The 20,120-nt window shown below is 38.7% G+C and overlaps 1 protein-coding gene across 1 annotated transcript; it reads right to left on the reverse strand.

Annotated features, from left to right (window-relative positions):
* Positions 1-2,129: 2,129 nt before the first annotated feature.
* Positions 2,130-19,167, reverse strand: LOC144249815 (hibernation-associated plasma protein HP-27-like). The gene is made up of 3 exons (XM_077792020.1): positions 19,063-19,167; positions 6,290-6,418; positions 2,130-3,584 (listed from the first exon to the last, which is right to left on the reverse strand). The coding sequence occupies exons 1-3, from the start codon at positions 19,103-19,105 to the stop codon at positions 3,118-3,120; spliced, it is 639 nt and encodes a 212-aa protein (XP_077648146.1). The 5' UTR covers positions 19,106-19,167; the 3' UTR covers positions 2,130-3,117.
* Positions 19,168-20,120: the final 953 nt, after the last annotated feature.

Here is a 20,120-nt window from a genome sequence, read left to right on the forward strand (position 1 = left end):
TATTTGTGGTGGTTGTAATTTGTTAAAGGGAATGCATCCCCATAGGATTCAGAAAAATCTTACAAGTAGTTCAAGATAATTGTTCTGAAGAATATTATTAGCTTGAACTATAGGGGGAGAAATGAAAAGTGTCCTTTGGACTCTATAGATTTTGTCCAGGAAGCATCCTGAGAAAGTGACTGGGTTGCAAAGTTATTTTTCCTTTGGAAAATACTCAGAGAGCAGAGCCATGAGTTCAGAGGCCATGGTGATGATGGTGGTGGTGTATGTGGGGGAGGTGGGGTGGACAAAGCCACAGGGAACAATTCTGAGACAGTAGAACTGAGTCCAAATCAAGGAACTGGCAACATGTGTCTGGATATCAAAATGGCTGTGGAACACTAAGTCTGGGTGTCTCTAGTTTTCCCTCTTGTGAACACAAGTATCTACCATAGGTATCCTATTCCAGTCCATCACTGTATGTTGGGTGTGTAAGAACCAGTTAACTTGTCTCCCTGTCTTACAGGTCTTCAGATGGAAAGAAAAGGAGCTCTAAGAAAGTGTTCTTGAGCTGCCTTACTTGGACTTGGCCCTCATGTAAATGAGCTACTGAAATTTGAGCTGATGACATAATAATGAAACTTGATGTCTCTAGGAAGAGATGAGTGTTTTGCATGTGGGTGGGTGGATTGAATAGGAGCTGCACATGATAGAGAATTCTCTCTTGCTCGGTGCTGATGTTTAGATCTGGAATGTCCCCCAAAGGCTCATGTGTTGAAGACTTTGTCCTCAGTGCAACAATGTTCAATAGTGGGACCTTTGGGGAGGTGAATGGATCATGGAATCTAACCTCACCTCATCAGTGGCTTAGTTTGTTAATGGATTCATGATTGGGTGGCATTATTGGGAGGTGGAAACTGTAGGAGGATGTAGGACCAAGCTGGAGAAAGCAGGTTAGTAAGACTGAACCCTGGATGGGTATATCTTGTCCTTGGACCCTTCCTGCCCTTTTCTCTCTGCTTCCCAGCAAGCATGAGGTAAACAGATATCCTCCACCATGCCCTTCTGCCATGATGTTCTCTTCACCAAGGCCCAAAGTAATGGAGCCAACCACCACAGACTGAAACCTCCAAAAGTTGAGCAAAAATAAATCTTTCCTCCCTTAGATTGATTTTCTTAGATGATTATCACAGTGATGAAAAGTTGACTAACACATTCAAAGGAGTCTGCCATTTTTGTTCCAGTCAAGTCATCCACGTGGAAGAGGAAAATCCACATTTTGGACTGCAATCTGCTCTGCTCAAAGTTCACCAGTTTAAAATTTTGATCTCATCCAAACACCCTCCAAACTGACAGATCAAAGTAACCATTGCAGTCACCATGCCATGAGGAAACCCAGGTAGCCCATGAAGAGGAATGGAATGGGAACCCTTGGCCTACAGTGCAGCTGAGCTCTTGGCTGAAAGTCAGGAACTACTTCACAGGCCTGTGAGGAAGCCGTCTTCAAGGTGGGCTTTTTAATCCACGAGGCTAACAGACCTAACTGAAGCCACGTGGGACAGAAGTAAGACTTCATGTCTGAATTGCAGATACAAATTAAGGAAAATTAGTGTTATTTTTAGTTGCTCTGTTTTGGAGTGCTTTGTTATGTAGCAATGGATAGATAATGGGTGCAGTGTAGTTCTAGGCACATGGTGGCTTACCAATAAAGTAACAGTGATTGATTGATTTCCTGGTTGACATATCTTTATTGATCTTGGTAATATGTAAGGAGAACTTACTGTTGCATTAGAAGCTCATTAAATCTAAGTTGTAATCATTATTGAAATCTACTGATGGGGTGTGATAGGGAATAGAGGAAAGGAGGAGAAAGTCCTAAAGTCAGGTCCTTTTCTCTGAGGAGGAAATTGCTCACATTCACTGAGGAAAAAAAATATTGATGGGAAAGTTGGAGAGGTCCTGCCACCTCCAAACTAGGAAAGAGTGTTTTACTGAGTCGCTTCCCATACAGCAGGTTGCGGCTAATTTAGTGTGAAATAGGAGAAACTCAGGACGCATTTCTTCAATCCTACTCTCCTTCCCATTCATTCCCTCCTCAGAAGTAGAGGAAATTCATCAGCATTTTTATTGTAATTTAAGCCAATATTCACTTATCACAGAGACAGTTACATCACCACCTTCCTCTTTGATTGTGAAGGGGAAAGTGAGGGCCTGGAGGAAAGATACCAGGGCTGGAGGTCAGAGGGGAGTGGGTAGCAGCATCATGCTCCAGGATCATCGTCACCCAGCAGCTCCGTAGCCTGGAGGAGGCTGGCTCTGCCTCCCCCCAGGACTTCATCCTTTTCCATTCACTGTGCGCGTGTGCACACATGCACACACGCACACACACATGCATGTGCACACTCACACAAAGGCTAGCACACTTCTGGGCATGAACTAGAGGCAGAGTCTAAGGACTTCCCAGTTATGCTTTTATTCCTTTGAGAGCAGTGCTTTGATCAATTCTCTGCTTAACCCAAGATGTGAGCATGGTCTCCTAGGAATCCTAGTGAAAAGATTTATTACTGTATTATCATTCATGTTGTCTCCTTTCCAGTTTTTTTTTGCTAACTATTTGAGTAAGATGCAAGATTTCTTTTAATGCACCATAAATTGAAAGATCTCCATGCTTCATATTTACATAATTTTTCCCATGTAGGTAAAAAAATCCAAAATACTTTAAAATAATATGAATTAGTGGACAGCCTAATGGAGGTTCATTGCCTAGTTTCAGTGATCTGCTTTAAAAATCACCTTATTAGTCATGTATTTTATTCACATCCAAATGATAATTTTAAAGTATACAATCATAAAGGAACATTCTGTTTTTAAATTATTTACTTGTATTTTGACTAACATCATATTTGTACTTATTTATGAAATACAGTATTATAATCCAATATAATCCAATAAATGTGTACAATGTGTACTGATCAAACCAGGGGTAGCACTTTATATCATCACATAGTATCAGGTTTTTATGTGCTGGGATTGTAATTTTGAAAGGAAATGAGGACCTTAGAAGAAAGAGGAATATTCTTTCTCTGAAGTTGGGCCCTCTTAGGGAAAGGGTTGTAGTACTGATATAAACCAGGGCTCTTAATTTTCATGAATCAAAAACCCAGAGAACACAGCTTGAATGGTCCCCCTTTCAAGTTCTGTTTGGTTCAGCTTGTTCTCCAGCCAGACCTTGTCTCCCTTTCCCAGCTGTAAGATAGCCGTTCCTGAAATGTGCTCATAGCCATCCCGGGCCTCTGCTTCTTTCTCCATGACTTGGGTGCCATCTCTCATGAGGCTCACCTTCACAGCCCTCTGGACGGCTTCCATGTGAAATCCGAAATGGTAGAGTCCTGGGACCGTGCAGGTGAATACACCAGTGGCCAGATCAAAGGGTCCCTGAGAGTCATGCAGGGCTTCCTTGAAGATCACGGGCTGGGAGGGAGCTGGGAGCAGCTCATCTACCTTCACTGCAAAGGCCGATGTAAGTCTGCTGTTGCAATCCCTCAACATTCCTGGTGGCCCTTGTGGCCCTGGTATCCCTGGTGGTCCTGGAATACCGGCAAGTCCTAGACATCAAGATAAATAGAAGACAGAGCGAGGCGCTGTGAGCAGTGGTTTTCTGCCTTGTGCTCCTTCCCTACCTCCACCTGCTGCCTTCCACGTCATCTCCATCAATTCTCTTAGGGACAGCTCAGTCATTACCTTCTCATCTACACCCTCCTGGGAATCTCTCTCTCTTCAACATTTGTACTGACAGTTGTACAGAACTTATGACTCTACGATATCAAACCTGCTTAACGTGTTCACATTCCCTCTTTGTGGGTCTCTTGAGGGCTATAATACAAAATTTGCATCTAATTGTTAGGAAATTATTTTTGACATGGAATTGTCTCTTATCCCTTGCTCATTAAATATACTAAGGAAAGAATAAAGGTCACAAAGAAGAAATGAAAGAAGGTGAGAGGAATGTAGAAGGGAGGGAGATAGAGAAGATAAGAAAAAAGCATCCCCGATGCTCTTCCCAAACTAGTTTACAACTATTCAGTTAAATATCTATTTAAACTAGGAATTCTCAAGAGTCAAGATATCAGAGCAGGGAGAATCTATAGTGAATGTTGCAAAACTCTTAGAAATACTGGTCTATGTCATGGCATCTTATGCAGTAAGAATCAGCTTAATATTGAAAATCAAATTATGGAATATTAAAATAATGGGAATTAGTATTGACCCACAGGTCTGAAATTAGGCAGTATAAAACTTGAATAATGAATACATATGTCACAGAATAAGAAGAAAGAAACCTTAGAATATTAGCCATATCAGACCTTCTTGAAAAATTTAACATTACTGCTTGAATGTGTATTTCCACAGCTTTCTATATTCATAACATATTTCTTAGGGTGACAGTGAACTAAAAGAGTAAACTACAGTGCTTGAGGGCATTTCATCGATGGATAACCTTGTTCTACAATTTGATAAAATTATTTTTTTGGATTTAAAAATTCAAATACTTTTTTTTGGTACTGAGGATTTAACCCAGGGGCATTTTACCACTGAGCTACTATTTTTTTGAGATAGGGTCTTGATAAGATGCTTAGGGCCTCACTATGTTGCTGAGGCTGGTTCTGAACTTGAGGTCCTCCTGCCTTAACCTCCTGAGTCACTGGGGTTACAGGCTCAAGTACCCATTTTTGCAACATAGTTGATTTGTTTGGCCTAAGTCCAAATTTCTCTTTTCTTTTTATAACCTGGTGAAATGACTTCTGTGGAATCACACAGCTAGTTTATGGCAGGATTTCTGGCTTACTGTACTTTCCACGACATCACTCAGACTGATAGATAAAGGAATTATAAATATTTGGATGTAGCCCATATACCCTTGTATAAGTATCATAGATATGGTATCTGATGGGATAAAATATTCATATGCAGCCCAACTTTGATCCTTCCTTAATCACCAAAACCAGACCCAGTGGAGGAGCTGATGTCTAACCTAGATTTGCTGTTTATTAATCATTTTAATTTTGCCTATTCAAGGTCATGTAATCTTTATCGGTTGAAATGTGAAATGTATTGTGTTGGGAAATGTGTCCTATCTTCAAGAAAATGAGACTGAGGCACAGGGAGGTTTGGTGTTTTTGCTACCATCACACACAGGCCTTTCTTGAAAACCTCATTGTAGGGAACATGCCAATGGTAAGATTGTACTTTTGGGTGTGTCCTAAAGGCCCATATAGCTGTGCCAATGTAGGAAAATTCATTCAACAATTTCTAGGAATAATCACTGTCATTTCTTTTACATTCTTGTAACTGCTGTGAAAATCAATGTTGCATATTTTTCTTCTATAATATCACACTGATGTGTAACATTCAGTTAAATGATCTATATAAACAGCTTGGCAAAGTTCCCAGCAATATTAGTTTTTAAGTTATTATCTTAATTGTTTAAAAATCCTGGATACCAAATACACTAACTTGCTCTCCAAACATAGAGAAATTACTTAACTCTGTAAGCCACAAGAGTCACCAGTTCTAAAGACACCCTACCTGCATGTCAGAATAATCCTGGGTCTTCCAAGAAATACAAATGCCCTAATGCACTTTCCGAGAGTCTGATTTATGAGACCTGCAGCATGGATCTTGCTCTTAGCTTTTTACTCCCTCTCTGCCATGTGACCTTGAAGTACCCGAGGGTGAGTAGAGTCTACTTCAAGGCCATTGAGTCTGGCTTGTTCATGTGAGTATTTTGATCATGGAAATAGGATAGAGTGATGGTGTGTAAGTTCTCACCTTAGTGTTAAGGGACCTCACGTGATCAACCTCTTAGGCTCCTAGGATTGCCCAAAGAAACATATGGTCCTAGTGGCCATCACTGTTTTACTCTGAACTCCAAAGAAACAGAGAAAGTCCCTTCACTTAGGCCTCAGGACCAGGCTGAGCCTCTTCATGTGACCTGCATGCTTAGTTGGAATATGAAGTTGTGTGGATTTTTCTTTGGAGCACTTGGTTTGGGTTGGTTCATGTTGAAATATTTGCATGACTGTAGTTGGTGTTCAGAAAATAATTTTTAAACATATGTTGAGCATTTTTATATGCAGCTATGGTTAAGAATTGATGAAGAAGGAGCTAGAACTCCCCAGCTCCACAGCCTTCTAACCAAGCGGTTTTCTGTGAGCATCACGTCCATCTTGGTCATCTTGGACCTTTAATGATGTAGAGTCATTTTGTCAAATGATAGAAAAGTACAAAGCAGAAGGAGGATGTTTCTTACCTTGTGGGCCTCTTAATCCTGGTAAACCTGGGATTCCTGGAGGTCCTTGAACATTACAAGATTCAGGATTTGGGGGATATTCAGAACCCATCACTGACATTAGTACTGACAGGGCCAAAATCCAGATGCCTGCATCAGGAAAAAAAAGAGATGTGGAAACATGGCCAGGTGTTACCTTCATTAATGGTTCCTGTCTCCTCTGTGTGGAGGCAGCACCTCCCAAAGATGCCCAGTGACTCACAAAACTTGGTACAAAGCCCTACAAATGAAACCGGGTCCTAGCCTGCCTTGGCCTTAAAGGCCAGGAGTGTTCAATCCTCCAATAGCATTTTCAGAAGTGGCAGAAATACTTTCAGGTTATAGGGTCTGTGTAAAAAATTGCTCTTCTATATTAAACTGTAATGGTTCATAAGGAACTCTCACTTGGCAATATCCCTTCCAAATATGTTAATTATATGAAAATTTGCCAAAAAATAAAAAACCCCTACATTAAATAGACAAGCAATCAGAACCACTAAAAGCCCACAATTGCATTTTTTGTCGGGAAATTCTTGTGATTGCTATTCAGAGCATCTTTAGTTTTCCCCTACACATGAGTCTTCTAGAGAAATCTATTTCTTAATTAAGTATAAGAATGACTTATAGGATCCTCTGAAGCCTGTGTGATTTTGTTTTGTTTTGTTCAAGGCCATGGGGCTACATGCAGGAAGATACCAGCAGAGGGGAGAGCTCTTCTTCTGTGCAATTTGAAGCTGATGAATTACCCATTAAATGCACCCACCACTTCTTATCTCTGGGAAGAGGTTCAGCACACACTTGTAAAATGTAGCTTTGTTCTGGAAGAACATTTGAGCTGTCCCCAAGTTTTAGATACAGCAATTATCAGCATTCAATACTGAGAGGAAAACATTACAGGGTATGTTTGGGCTTGGTGGGGGCTTTGGTACAGAGAGTGTTGGTAAAAATGTTGCATTTGGCCTAATATCCTTTTGCGGAATCTCTGAATTTCTATAAAAGGCAACAGAAAATGTGGTAGTTTTAAATACTGAGTGCGTCAAATAATGATTGCAGTTTACTAGTGACCCTGCTATTTAATGCTCAAACAACTCCAGGAACCATCCCGTACCGCTGTTTCCATTTTATTGGTCAGGAAACTGAGACACAGAAAGCTATAATAAGTTGGTCCAGAAGTAGACCCCTAGTAATAGCTAGAGCCAGTATTCTAATTCAGGAGTTCTTAAACAGGGACTCATATTGCCTTGGAGTAAGTCTGCTTAAGTAGACTCTCCTGTTTCTCAATGATGAAGACACATTAGGGGCAGATGGTTGCGGGTGGGAGAGAGCAGCTCCTGATGAATAAAGGATGAATTTCTTGAGCGACAGCAATTATATTATGCTTCTGTAACGCTGGCCGCAAAAAGAGGTAACGCGTTTATTTTTGATGTTTCATGTTTTAATTGAGGAAAAAGAGGTCATACTCATTCAAGAAAACAAGTTTGATAAATATCAACTCACAACAAGACTTCTCCTTTATGCCTCTCCCTTCCACCTGCCTCTCAGGGCTATTATGAGCCAATTCCAGATTCCTTTGTTACACTTATAAATATATTTCTAAAAGTTACTCTCACAATTAGCTTTCAAAAGGTGGTGACATCCACCTGGCCTGCACCATCACCGTTGTCTTCTTGGCCTGTGTACTTTGATGAATCACTTGGCCATGTAGGAGAGACCTGTGTAGCAAGGAACTGAATGTCACTTCCAGCCAATGACCAAGAAGGAACTGCAGACCTCAGTCCCGCAAACTTCAGAGAGCTCAGTCTTTCTGGTAACCACTGAGCTTGATATCAGTGTTTCCCCAGGTGGGTGGAGATGACCACAGCCTGGCCCTCTCTGTGATTGCAGCTTGTGAGAGGTCCTGGAGAAAATGACTCAGATACACCAGGCCCAAATTCCTGACTAAAGCCACTGGGGGGCAATAAAAGTGTTGCCTGAAGCCATTAAGTTTTGTGTGATTTACTACTCAAGGAGGAATTTTTATTTTAATTAAGTTTTATCACTGTAGTTTTGCTTCCTATGCTTTGTGCTAAATATCTTTGCTTATGCCCACGTCATAAAGATATTCTTTTTTTTTGGGGGGGAGGTAAGAGTTTTACATAGAGCTATAATCTAAAAATCAGGTCTATGATCTGTCTTAAATTAATTTTTGCATAAGGTATAAGCATAGTCAATGCTAATTTTTATCTTTAAAAAAAATCAGTTGTCCCAGTACTATTTGTTAAGGAAGGCTTTATTTCCCTCTGAATGATCGGTGACTTTTCAAAAGTCATTTGATTATTTCATTGTGCATCTCTTTCTGGGTGCATTTTCTTATTGGAACACTAATTATATACAGTAGCAGGATTCATATGTCATACTTGTATACATAACATACCTAGATCAATCTCATTCCCAAGACCTTCCTTTTCCTTCCCCTCCTCCCTCCAGATCTGCTTACACTACTCTACTGATCTCCCTTCTGTTGTAAATTATTAGTACGTTATATAGTATAATTAATTAGTATTTATAATAATGAATTAATACTACTAATAATTAATTAGTATGTTACATATATATATTCATACATAGACATAAGATAGTTTTAATTCCCCTATACTTCCACCTGCTCTCCCCTCCTCTGTTTTGATTCCTTTTCTCTATTCTGTTGTCTCCCTTCTATTTACTTTTATTATTATTTTTTTAAAATTTCTTCTCTCTCTCCAGCGTCCACTTAGGAAAGAAAATATTTGACCCTTGAATTTCTATGTCTGGTTTATTTCACTTACCTTGATATTCTCAAGCCCTATTTACTTTTCCACAAATGAATCAATTCCATTCTTCTTTATGGCTAAGTAAAACTCCATTGTGTTTATAAACTAAATTTTCTTTATCCATTTATCTGTTGATGGCATTTGGGCTGGTTTCAAACTTGGCTATTGTGAATTGTGTTGCTATAAATATTGGTATGAATGTATCACTCAAGCTTACTGATTTTACATCTTTTGGACAATTACCAAACTGTGCAATAGCTGGGTTATATGGTGGTTCCCTTCCTAATCATTTGAGAAATCTCCATACTGCCTCCATAGTGTCATACTAATTTATAATCCCACCAACAATGTATAAGTGCACATTTTCCCCCATATCTTTACCAGTAATTATTGTTATATTATTTATGATTGCCACTCACTGGCATGAGATGAAATTTCAGTGTAGTTTTGATTTACATCTCCCTCATTGAAGAGCATATTGAATATTTTTCATATATTCATAGACTATTTGTATTATTATTTCTCTTGAGAGGAATCTATATGTTGTTTTTGGTAATATGCCCATTTTAACAATATTAATTCTACCTATGCAAGAATGTGGGGTTTTTTCCCTTTCATTCATTTTCTCTTGAGAGGTGCCTGTTTAGATGTTTTTCCCACTTATTGATTGGTTATTCATCTTTATGTATGGTTTGATGCCAGTGCCAGGATGGTTTTATTAGGATAGCTCTGTAGAATAATTTGAGATCAGGTATTGAGATGAGCATTGCTCTTCTTGCTCAGAACTGCTTGGCTATTCTGGGTCTCTTATTCTTCTAGTTGAAGTTTAGGAATATTTTTTTTTCTGATCCTGGAATGCCATTGATACTTTGATGGGAAAACATTGAATCTATATGTTGCTTTTGGAAATATGCCCATTTTAACAATATTAATTCTACATATGCAAGAACATGGGAGTTTTTTTTTCCTTTTTGAAGTCCTCTTAAATTTCTTTCTTCAGTCTTATATTCTTTTCATAGTAGAGGTCTTTCATCTCCATAGTTATATCTATTTCTGTTTTAGACAGCTTTTCTGTCACTGTGACCAAAATACCTGACAAGGACAACCTAAAGGAGAAAGAGTTTATTTGGGGGCTATGGTTTCAGAAGTCTGAGTCCATAGATGTTAACTCCATTGCTCTGGGTCCAAGTTGAGACAGCACATCAAGTGGGGAGGGCCCAGTGGAAGAAAGCTTCTCAGCTTATGGTAGGGTCAGGAGGAGAGGGGGAGGGGAGGGGGAGGGGAGGGGGAGGGGAGGGGGAGGGAGAGGGGGAGGGACAGGGATCCTAAATATAGGATCATGTCATCAGCAAACAAATAATTTGAATTCTTATTTTCCTATTTGTATCTTTTAATTTTCTTTTCTTGCCTGATTGCTCTGGCTAGAGTTTCAAGAACAATATTAAATAGGAGTGGTGATATTGAATATCCTTGTTTTTTCCTGATTTTGGCAGAAATTATTTAAGTTTTTTCCATTCAGTATGATGTTGGCTTTGGATTTGTCATATTTAGCCCTTATGATTTGAGGTAATTTGCTTCTATATCTAAGTTTTTGAGTGTTTTTAATATTAATGGATGCTTGATTTTGTAGAAGGCTTTTTCATCTATTGAGATGATCATGTGATTTTTGTCCTTGATCCTATGTATATTACATTTATTGATTTATGTATATTGGAGTAAACTTGCATCTCTGGAATGAAGCCAAGTTGATTCTGGTATACAATCTTCCTAATGTGTTTTTAAATATTGTTTGCTAATATTTTATTAAGGATTTTGCATTTTATTAATTTTGGCTCTGAGTTTAATTATTTCCTGTATTAATTTGGTTTTAGAATAGCTTTATTCTGCTATAACATTAGATTATTTATTTATAATACTTCCTTTTTTTGATGTAGGCACTTAAAGCTATAATCTTTCCTCTTAAAACTGCTTTTACACTGTCCCAGGGATTTTGGTATGTTTTATCACTATTCTCAATTGAGTCTAGAAATTTTAAAATTTCTCCTTTCATTTCTTCTGTGATCCACTCCTTGTTTAAAAGAATATTGTTCAATTTACATGTGTTTATGTATTTTCTATAATTTTTCTTGCTGTTGATTTCTAATTTAATTTCATTGTGATCTCCTAAAATGCACACTGAGTATTCAAGTTAATTATATCTCCTCTTCGAGGTTGAAAGTTCTGTTTTCTATGTAATTTAATCTTTTGGCCATAACAGGTCATAACAGGAAGGTAAAAAATATTTAAAATATTCAAAACATGAACATAGGATAAGTAGGATCATATTTTCAAGTGAACTTTTGTTCATATTTTCAAGTGAACTTTTCATTTGATTCATTGTGTATTCATTATCAGGAGTTTGATTGGTTTCTTTTCAGAATTTCTACCTCTTTATTAATATGATCATTCAACTCCTGTTTTTGCTGTCTTAATTCAATCCTTAGATCTTCTTTTCGTTCATTACACATTGTAATATATTTGGAGGGTGTACCTGGGATTGAACTCAGGCACACCCAACCACTGAGCTGAATCTCCAGCCCTATTTTGTATTTTATTTACAGACAGGGTTTCACTGAGTTGCTTTGTGCCTCCGTGTTTCTGAGGCTGGCTTCTCCTATCTCAGCCTCCTGAGCTGCTGGGATTAAAGGTATGCACCACTGCACCTGGCAAACATTTTAATACTTTCTATAGTCTTTCTCTGGAATTTCACCCCCATCCATGTCTGAGTGTTCCTCTGCTGGGGGATTGTGGATTTGGGGTGGAGATTTGTTTGCCTATTTCCTTGTGTTTTCAAAGGTCTTGGTATCTGTTGAAATGGAGTCCTCTTCCTTTTTTATGAGAGCCTCCTCTGGTGTGTAGAGAGTTTTTTTAATACCTTTATTTTATTTTTATATGGTGCTGAGGATCGAACACAGGGCCTCCTCATGTGAGGCGAGCGCTGTACCACTGAGCTACAACCCTAGCCCAGGGAAATCTTTTTTTTTATTATTATCTACACATGACATTACAATGATCTTGGCAATTCATACATTTGTATCATTGTAGTTATTTCTTTTATAGTAAGTCCTGTGTTGTTAGTATCTTTTTGCTTCACCACACAGGCTCAGCATAATCCAAATATTAATTTCAATTGCCAATGACTCTCAGTTTGCCACTGCAGAACTGATGATTTGTTTCAGTCTTGGAGAGCTGCTGCAACACCGTGGGTTCCTTTGAGTCATTGTGTCGGGACCTCTCTCAATTTCTGGCATAGGAGTATATGTCAAGTGCAAACTGAGGACCCTGCTAGCCACTCCTACTTGTGTCATGGTCATTGGTTTTTGGTTCTTCTCTCCCTTATTCTAGGTGTTAAAGTATTGTTGACACTTGCTTAGGGTTAGGTTGAGTGTGCAGTAAGGTGGGCTGTCACTTGGCAGGGTTGTGGGTGTGACCCAGCAACAAAGTGTCTGTCGTATGAATTCATAGTGTCCTATTAGTTCCAAAAATCTCTCAGAAAAAGAGGAATCAAGCAATAGCAACAATAGTAGCAACCAACATACAGCACCACAATAAATGTCCCATGCCTACTATGACATCTATAACACTAACTACCACAAGAAGAGGAATGGCATGGTCAACAATTAAAGATAGCAACAACAATAAACAGCACAAACTAGACAAAGTAAACAGCAGGTGTCAACTATACCACCCACAGTACTAGTAACTGCAAGAATTTTCTTAATATTAACGGTGGGGATAGGAATTACATCAACTAAATACTTCTAAAAGATAGCAAAATTATAGTTCATCAAGAGGAAGTGGAACAGGAAGGAAAAATAAATGTTTAAAATATCTAAAACGTGAAGAGAGGGTGAGTAGGGAAGAGATAACAAGGGACAGCAATAAAGAAGGAGGAGTCAAAAAAACTGAAACAAAGAGAGGAAGAGAGAACAAGACAATTTGTCTACTCTAAGGGGGGAAAAGGGGAGAAAGAGTAATAAGAGAAATAAAAACAAGCAAAAGCTCAAACCTGAACAAACACAAAACTCTTAACCCTCCAAAGTCAAAACAAGGCAACAAATGGGTGGGGAAATGATAAAAATGAAAGAAAAAAATATATCCATGTAACACTCAGTACAGAAAGAAACCACACGCACTGGAAAAAGAATACAAATAAATGAATTTTCTCTCTTGAGATGAACAAGACTATTGATGAGGATGACTTTTCGCTGCCTTGTCTTACTGCCCCTCTTTCTAATTTTGAATTCCCTTTAAAGAGAGCAAGGGCTGGTTGTTGTTAAGCCTATCCACTTTGTGTTGCTCACCAAGTTGCTGGTGGAAGTGACCTAGTTGTAATAGCTCTCAGTTCCATTCTCACTAGTAGAAGTTAAGACAGTAAAAAAGAAAAAAAAAAGAAAAAGAAAAAATATTCCACAATTGGATTTTTGTCTGGACAGACTAAATACATCCGCTCGCAGAGCATGGTTAATGCAGAGTGGTAATGGGAAGTTCTGGTGGCTGGTATTTAGCTCTGATCATCCTTTAAAACTTTGTTGGGTGGTATCTGCCCCAGAAAGTTTAGAATCACATCTCTTATTGCTGGGCAGGACATCTGGATCTCAGGAGCCTCCTGCAAACTGAACTCACATGGTTGGGTAACTATCTCTCTGCAGATCTCACACACCACTGCCTGCAAATGTGGTCTTCCCAGGATCAGACTCCTAGTGCAAATGTACCCGCCTGTCCAGATTTTGGACTCTCCCCAGCTGGTCCCGTAATCTGCCCGAAGCCAAGGGAAAGTGAGCCGTCCATATCTCCCTGTATGAATACCCCTGGGAATAATCCTTTCTGTGCCTGTTTCAGTCATGCCCCACTGGTCACACTCTAGATGGCATGCTAGGCACTTGCTGGGAATCTTTTTATACTCTACTGGGCTCTGGCAGCAGAGAGCTTCCTCAGGGCCACTCCACCATGATTTCCCATCTCAGCTGTCCCTCATCAGCCAAGGAACACAGCACTTTCCAAACACCAGCTTGCTGTGCTGCCTCCGGTTCAGGTACGATCAGGTTGCCTTTCATCCCCACATTGTCCCCTACCAAATGATTTTTTACAGGGGTTCTTGGCTTTGCCTGTGACACCCCTCCCCTCTACAGTGAGCTGGCACCACCTGTATGGCTATTGAGGCAGCGGTGTGTCTTGTCTTGTATTCAGAGTTCCCAAATGTACTTGTCTTTGATTCTCTTACTGACTGATACTGAATTTTAGCAAATTCCCTCTGTCATCCACCTCCTGAGAAGCAATACTCATGTTCCTTGGACCCTGAGTCACAGAGCAACTGGAAAACACACCTTTGCTTTAATCTGCCATCTTTCCTTCCTGGACACAATTTTTAATTTATTAATTTGCTTATGTATGCCTATGTCAATTATATTCTTCTTTATTTCTATAACTTGAATTTAAGTGGTGTAAAATTTCTTGTGTTTTTTCTTTTCTTTCTTTCTTTTTTTTTTGAAATGTTTTGGCAATCTGAGACATTTTTATTTCCTAATAATTTTACAGGCAAATCAAATAAGCTTGTCAATTTTAAAAACTAGTTACCAATATGATTGGAATCTAATTGGATATAATCACAATTTGAAGAGAATCACCATCTTAACAATATTTTTGTAACAACTTTTTTTGGCACAAACATTTGTTTTCACCTATTTGGTTTAAATGCCTCAGACTAAAATGTTTTTATTTTGGCATTAGTATATATTACACTATTAAAGAAATGTTTTCAAAGTGTTCAAACCATTTTACATTTCCACCAAAAATTTATAAGGACTTGAAGTGCTACAATTATTTTTATCAATACTTGGAAAAAATAATCATCCCAATTGTAGAATTCTATGAGTTTACAATGTCATATAATACAGTTATGAGGCTTTTAAAATTTTTATTTTATATTGGTAATTTGTGTTCTCCAAAAAATGAGTGCATCTCAATTAATTTACCTAATAAATTTAAACAAAAATCTTAACATTCCCTCAACATTTCTGTACTTCAGTTGGTAATTTGTGTCTCTGTTAGTCACCTTCCAATTACTGTAAAAAAAAAAAAAAAAAACAATGCCTGAGAGAATCAGCTTAATATGAGGGAAGGTTTTTCTTGGATCATAGTTTTGCTGTTTTAGTCCCTAATTGGTTGACCTCATTGCCTTGGCACTGTCGCAGGACATCATGGCAGAAACTTGAGGCAAAGGAAAACTGCTCACCTCTTGGCAAGTGAGGGAGCAAAAGAGAGTGAGAGCAAGGGCCAGACAGTCCCAGTGTCCCCTGGAAGGGAACATCCCAATGATCTGAAGGCCTCCCAGTCTTCAGAAATATGATTTGCAAATATTTTCTCCCATTGGTCCGGTTGTACATGTGTCTTTGCACTCCCATGATGGGGATTTCTCTCTTTTATTTTCAGTGCTGGGGTAGAGCCCAGGGTATTGCAAGTGCTCCACCACTAAGACTCACCACCAGCCCATGTGATGACCTTCAAAGAACAACAGCTGTTATTTTTGATGAGTCTATTGAATCCATATTTTTCTTTTGTTCTTTTTGCTTTTGGTGCTGTATCTAAGGAATCTTTGCCTAACCCTAACCCAAGCTGTGAAGACTTTCTCCTGTTTTATTTGAAGAGTTTTAAAATTTTATCCTTTACATTTAGGTCAATGGCCCATACTGTGTTACTTTTGTATATGGTTCAAGGATAGGAACCTCATGGTACTCTCTTGTATGTGGGTTATCTAGTAGTCCCAACAACATTTTAAATTGTTAAAAATATTTAATTGACAACTAAAAATTATATATATATCCAAAGTGTGCAACGTGAATATTTGATATACATATACATTGTATACTGATAACCCCAGTTAATCTAGTCCATCTATCGCCACCCATAGTGAACATTGTGTGTGTTGGGGGTGGGGGCGTGGAGAGGACACTGACAACCTGCTCTCTCATCACATTTGAAGCAACAACATGGTCTGACTAATTGTGGTTGCCATGCTATATATGAGATCCCTAGAACTTTTTAATTTTGTAACTGAAAGTCTGTATCCTTTGACCAATATCCCTCATTCCTCCACTCCTTAGCCTCCTATCAACCACCATTCTTCTCTCTGCCTTTAAGTGTCTGAATTTTAGATTTCATGCATAAATGAGATTATACAGTGCTTGTCTTTCTGTGCTAGCTTATTTCACTTAACATTATAGGCTCCAGGTTCATCAAAGCTTTCAAAAATGGCAGGATTTTCTATTTTTTATGGCCATACAATATTATTTTTTTCATTGATCAACAAATGTTTGCATTTTTATTTATTTTTATTTTTTTTCACTCTTTTTAGACGTACATGACTATAGAGGGTATTTTGACATATTATACATATCTGAAATATAACTTTAATTTAATTGGACCCCATTCTTGTGGCTGTATGTGATGTGGAGTTTATTGGTGTTATTTTGCAAACATCATATTGTTTTGATTTCTATAACTTCATAATGTAGTATAGCTTTTTAATGGAGTTTGAAATCAGGGAATATGATATTTCTAGCACAGTTCTTTCTCAAATTGCTTTGGCCATTTGGCATCTGACATGTTTTTTTTTTAAATATTTTTTAGTTGTTGATGCACCTTTATTTTATTTATTTGTATGTGGTGATGAGAATTGAACCCAGTGCCTTATGCACGCCAGGCAAGCACTCTACCACTGAGCCACAACCCCAGCCCTGTTTTCTTTTTTAAGAGAATATTCTTTGTGTATAGGTTTTCTTGTCATCTTTGTTGAAAATCAATCACAAACAGATAACTGGGAAAGATTAAAGACCCATACACATAAGAACACACACACACACACACACACACACACACATACGCACAAACAATGTAAAAGGTAGAAAGCAAAGAGACAGAGACAAGGAAGAGTAAGAGCAAAATAATGTGAGTACTAATTGATTTTTGCAGCTGATTTCTTAGAATGTGGGACTCCAATATATAACAAAAGTTCTATACAAAAATATTAAATATTTCAAGTTTACTGAATTTTCTATTTATACTTTAATCATGTTAGTTTCTGGAAATGATTATTGACTGCAAAACAGTCAAGAATAATATAGGCCAATATCATGTCCATGCACAGAATATCTGGATTCAAATACAGTCTTCCAAACAGATGACTTCAGACTAATTAGCTAAGCTTCATTAACCTCAATTAAAAAAAAATCTTTAAAATGGAGATCATATCTTCATTAATAGACTAGAGTAAAAGGCATAAAAAGAGTTAGAATATTATCATGGACACAGTAGACACTCTATTAAGTAGTGTACCTTTAAAGAGTGTTGCAAGTAAACTATTAATAATAAGAGGACCTTTCATAATGACCATAATGGCCACCTAGAACTGACTGCTGTATGATCTTTTAAAGGGATAAAGAGAGTATGGTTTACAAAGGCCAAAAGTTCTCTGTGTTATGTGGATGCTAACTCACCCAGTTAATCCCCATCAGCAGATCCATGCACTGACAGGGTCAAGACTCCCACAGCCCAACCATTTTACCTTTAAACCTTCCTGCACTGTTTCACACATGAGCTTTGTGGGACACCTTATATCCAAACCATAGCACATGAGATAGGAATCTCATGGGAGGCTTCAAGTGTGTAGGAGAATAAGTGATCAGTGCTGTAGGCTGGCTGAGGCCACGTGGCATTGAGCAGAGCAGGGCACTCATCTGAGAGATGGTGGGTGACCTGAGCATTGCAATCAACCAGAACTCAAAGTAAAATCTCACAGGAGACCAACAACCCTGCCCAAGCATCACCTTGGGCTCTACCCACCCACACCCAGTCTAACAAAGGCAAACTGCATCTTAAGAGCAAACCAGGGCAGCTGCCTGATGTTAGGGACCCACCTTTTTCTCTCTGCCTTCCTCATGACACATACACCAGAGGAGCAGGTCCAGGACAAAGGAAATCAGATGCAAAAGAAGAGGAATACCCGCCACTGGACACCAGATCCACAGACCAGCCTGACATGTGCAACGGGGAGGCACTTTGAATCATACATGAGATCAAGTGACTAGAAAATGATGAAGTTGGACACTATTGATAGCTACCCACTTGAGTTCCAAAGAGCACAGCTGGAGGTGGGCATGGACTAGTGAAAACTTACCATCATAGACTCCAGACGTCAAATGGTACCTTTCAAGCTTAATAGGTAACTGTTCCTATATTTCTTGAGAAGGAAAGGGAACACAAAAACAGTAACCTACTTAATCTGGCTGTTATGAGGACTAGACATGGAGAGTGAAAAAAAGGGGTGGGGGGAGGGGGACAGGAAGAGGAAAGACAGTGGAATGAATCTGATATAACTTTCCTATGTATATATATGAATATACCTTAACGACTCTCCACTTCATGTACGACCACAAGCCTGGGATCCTAACCAGAATAAGGTACTCTCTTTGTTTGTATAAATATGTCAAAATATACTTTACTGCCATATCACTAACACCAATAAAGAAAAAAAGAAAAATAGTAAAGTCTCAGAAGAGTGAGCTAGCATAGGGAAATGGTTCAATAATACTTATTTGTCAAATTATTGTTTCATCTTTATACCTTAATGAATTGAGGTTATTCAATAGCCTATTCCATTTGCCTGCCATCTATAATCTATTATTTATCTGTCCTCCATTCACTCTCCCACAGATATTGTCTTTTTCTGCTTTGTTTCTATTCTTATTCCTCCTTTCCTGAATTAACAAATACTAAGATGATGTCTGTCCCTTTTTGTAGTGTTACAAAATCTGTCACAAGCTCTAAGAACAAAACTGAATGAAACAGTGAAAACTCACTAGAAAAGTTAGCACCATATACTAATGGAAAGCATTGTTCGGCAATCTTGTGTTTAATTCAGATCCTTACCTGTACCTCCCATGAAGGAAGCTCTTTTTCCTGCTTTGCCCATTCCAATGTTCAAAAGGAAGACTGAGATTTTGAGATGTCGTTCTTGTTTCTCCAGTTTCTCTGTCAAAATTCTTAGACCTTATTGATTTTTTCAAGTGTTGGATTCACGAGCTCTCCTAAGATCAATAGGTTGGTTAATTTTTAACCATGAAGAAAGTGCTGCAATTGATGTTCTCACTGGAACATTTCCTCCCACCCACCTCTGGCCATGGACCCTTGCATAACCATAACCCTGCATAACTCAATTACATTGAAAATATAATATCTAACTCCAATCTATTCCTGTCCCAGACTCTACTTCATATTCTAATACCCAGTGGAGGATATTGCATCCCATTCTAATGCCTCCAGTGTCAGCTCACCCAATGTACAAAGTCTTAGGAGGACAGCAAAAAGCCAGTTTATACAATGAAAATAATATTCAGTAGCTAGAATGTTTAAAGTGGCCTTTTTACCATGTATGCAGAGCTTCACAAGAAGCCAAATCTTCATGTGACGGATACTTGAGTGTACATCAAAGTGACAGAATGGCAATAAGCTAAGACTGACTGAAGGGTACATTTCCAGAAGAGCTGGTGGGACTAGGAGTCTGGGACTGTCTTGATTGACAAGGCTTTCCTCTTTTCACTGCGGATCAGCACTGCACCCCACCTGCTGTGACCCTCTATAACATGTGAAGCCACCCAGAATTCACATTTCTTTACACTTGCAAATGAGAAGTACAGGAGTGAGCCATGGTACTAGCCATGCTGATCATTCACCTTTCAGTCATCTCATAGATATTTTAGTCGTCTAGCTGGGTCTTAATGTGTTTTCTCTTGCTGAAAGCAGGTGTCTTCCAGGAGTCACATTAGATCCAGGGAGGGGATACCCAACATGGCGGCCGGCGAGGAGGCAGCACTTTCAGTACCTCCACATTAACGGGATAAGAGAGACACATTAATACGCCTAGATTCTACCTGCTGAGAAACTTCTAGCAAAATTCCACTGAAAGGATACCTGCCGGGAATTAGTAA

Source organism: Urocitellus parryii, chromosome 12 (assembly GCF_045843805.1).
Source record: "Urocitellus parryii isolate mUroPar1 chromosome 12, mUroPar1.hap1, whole genome shotgun sequence".
Classification (NCBI taxonomy): Eukaryota; Metazoa; Chordata; class Mammalia; order Rodentia; family Sciuridae; genus Urocitellus; species Urocitellus parryii.

Excerpts from the sequence above, each read along its gene's own strand:
- LOC144249815 (XM_077792020.1), bottom strand. The coding sequence starts at position 19,105 with ATGGGCAAAGCAGGAAAAAGAGCTTCCTTCATGGGAGGTACAG. Across the intron at positions 6,419-19,062 it reads TTCCTTCATGGGAGGTACAG|GCATCTGGATTTTGGCCCTG; the intron begins GTAAGGATCTGA and ends TTCCTGATGCAG. Across the intron at positions 3,585-6,289 it reads AGGATTAAGAGGCCCACAAG|GACTTGCCGGTATTCCAGGA; the intron begins GTAAGAAACATC and ends CTTGATGTCTAG.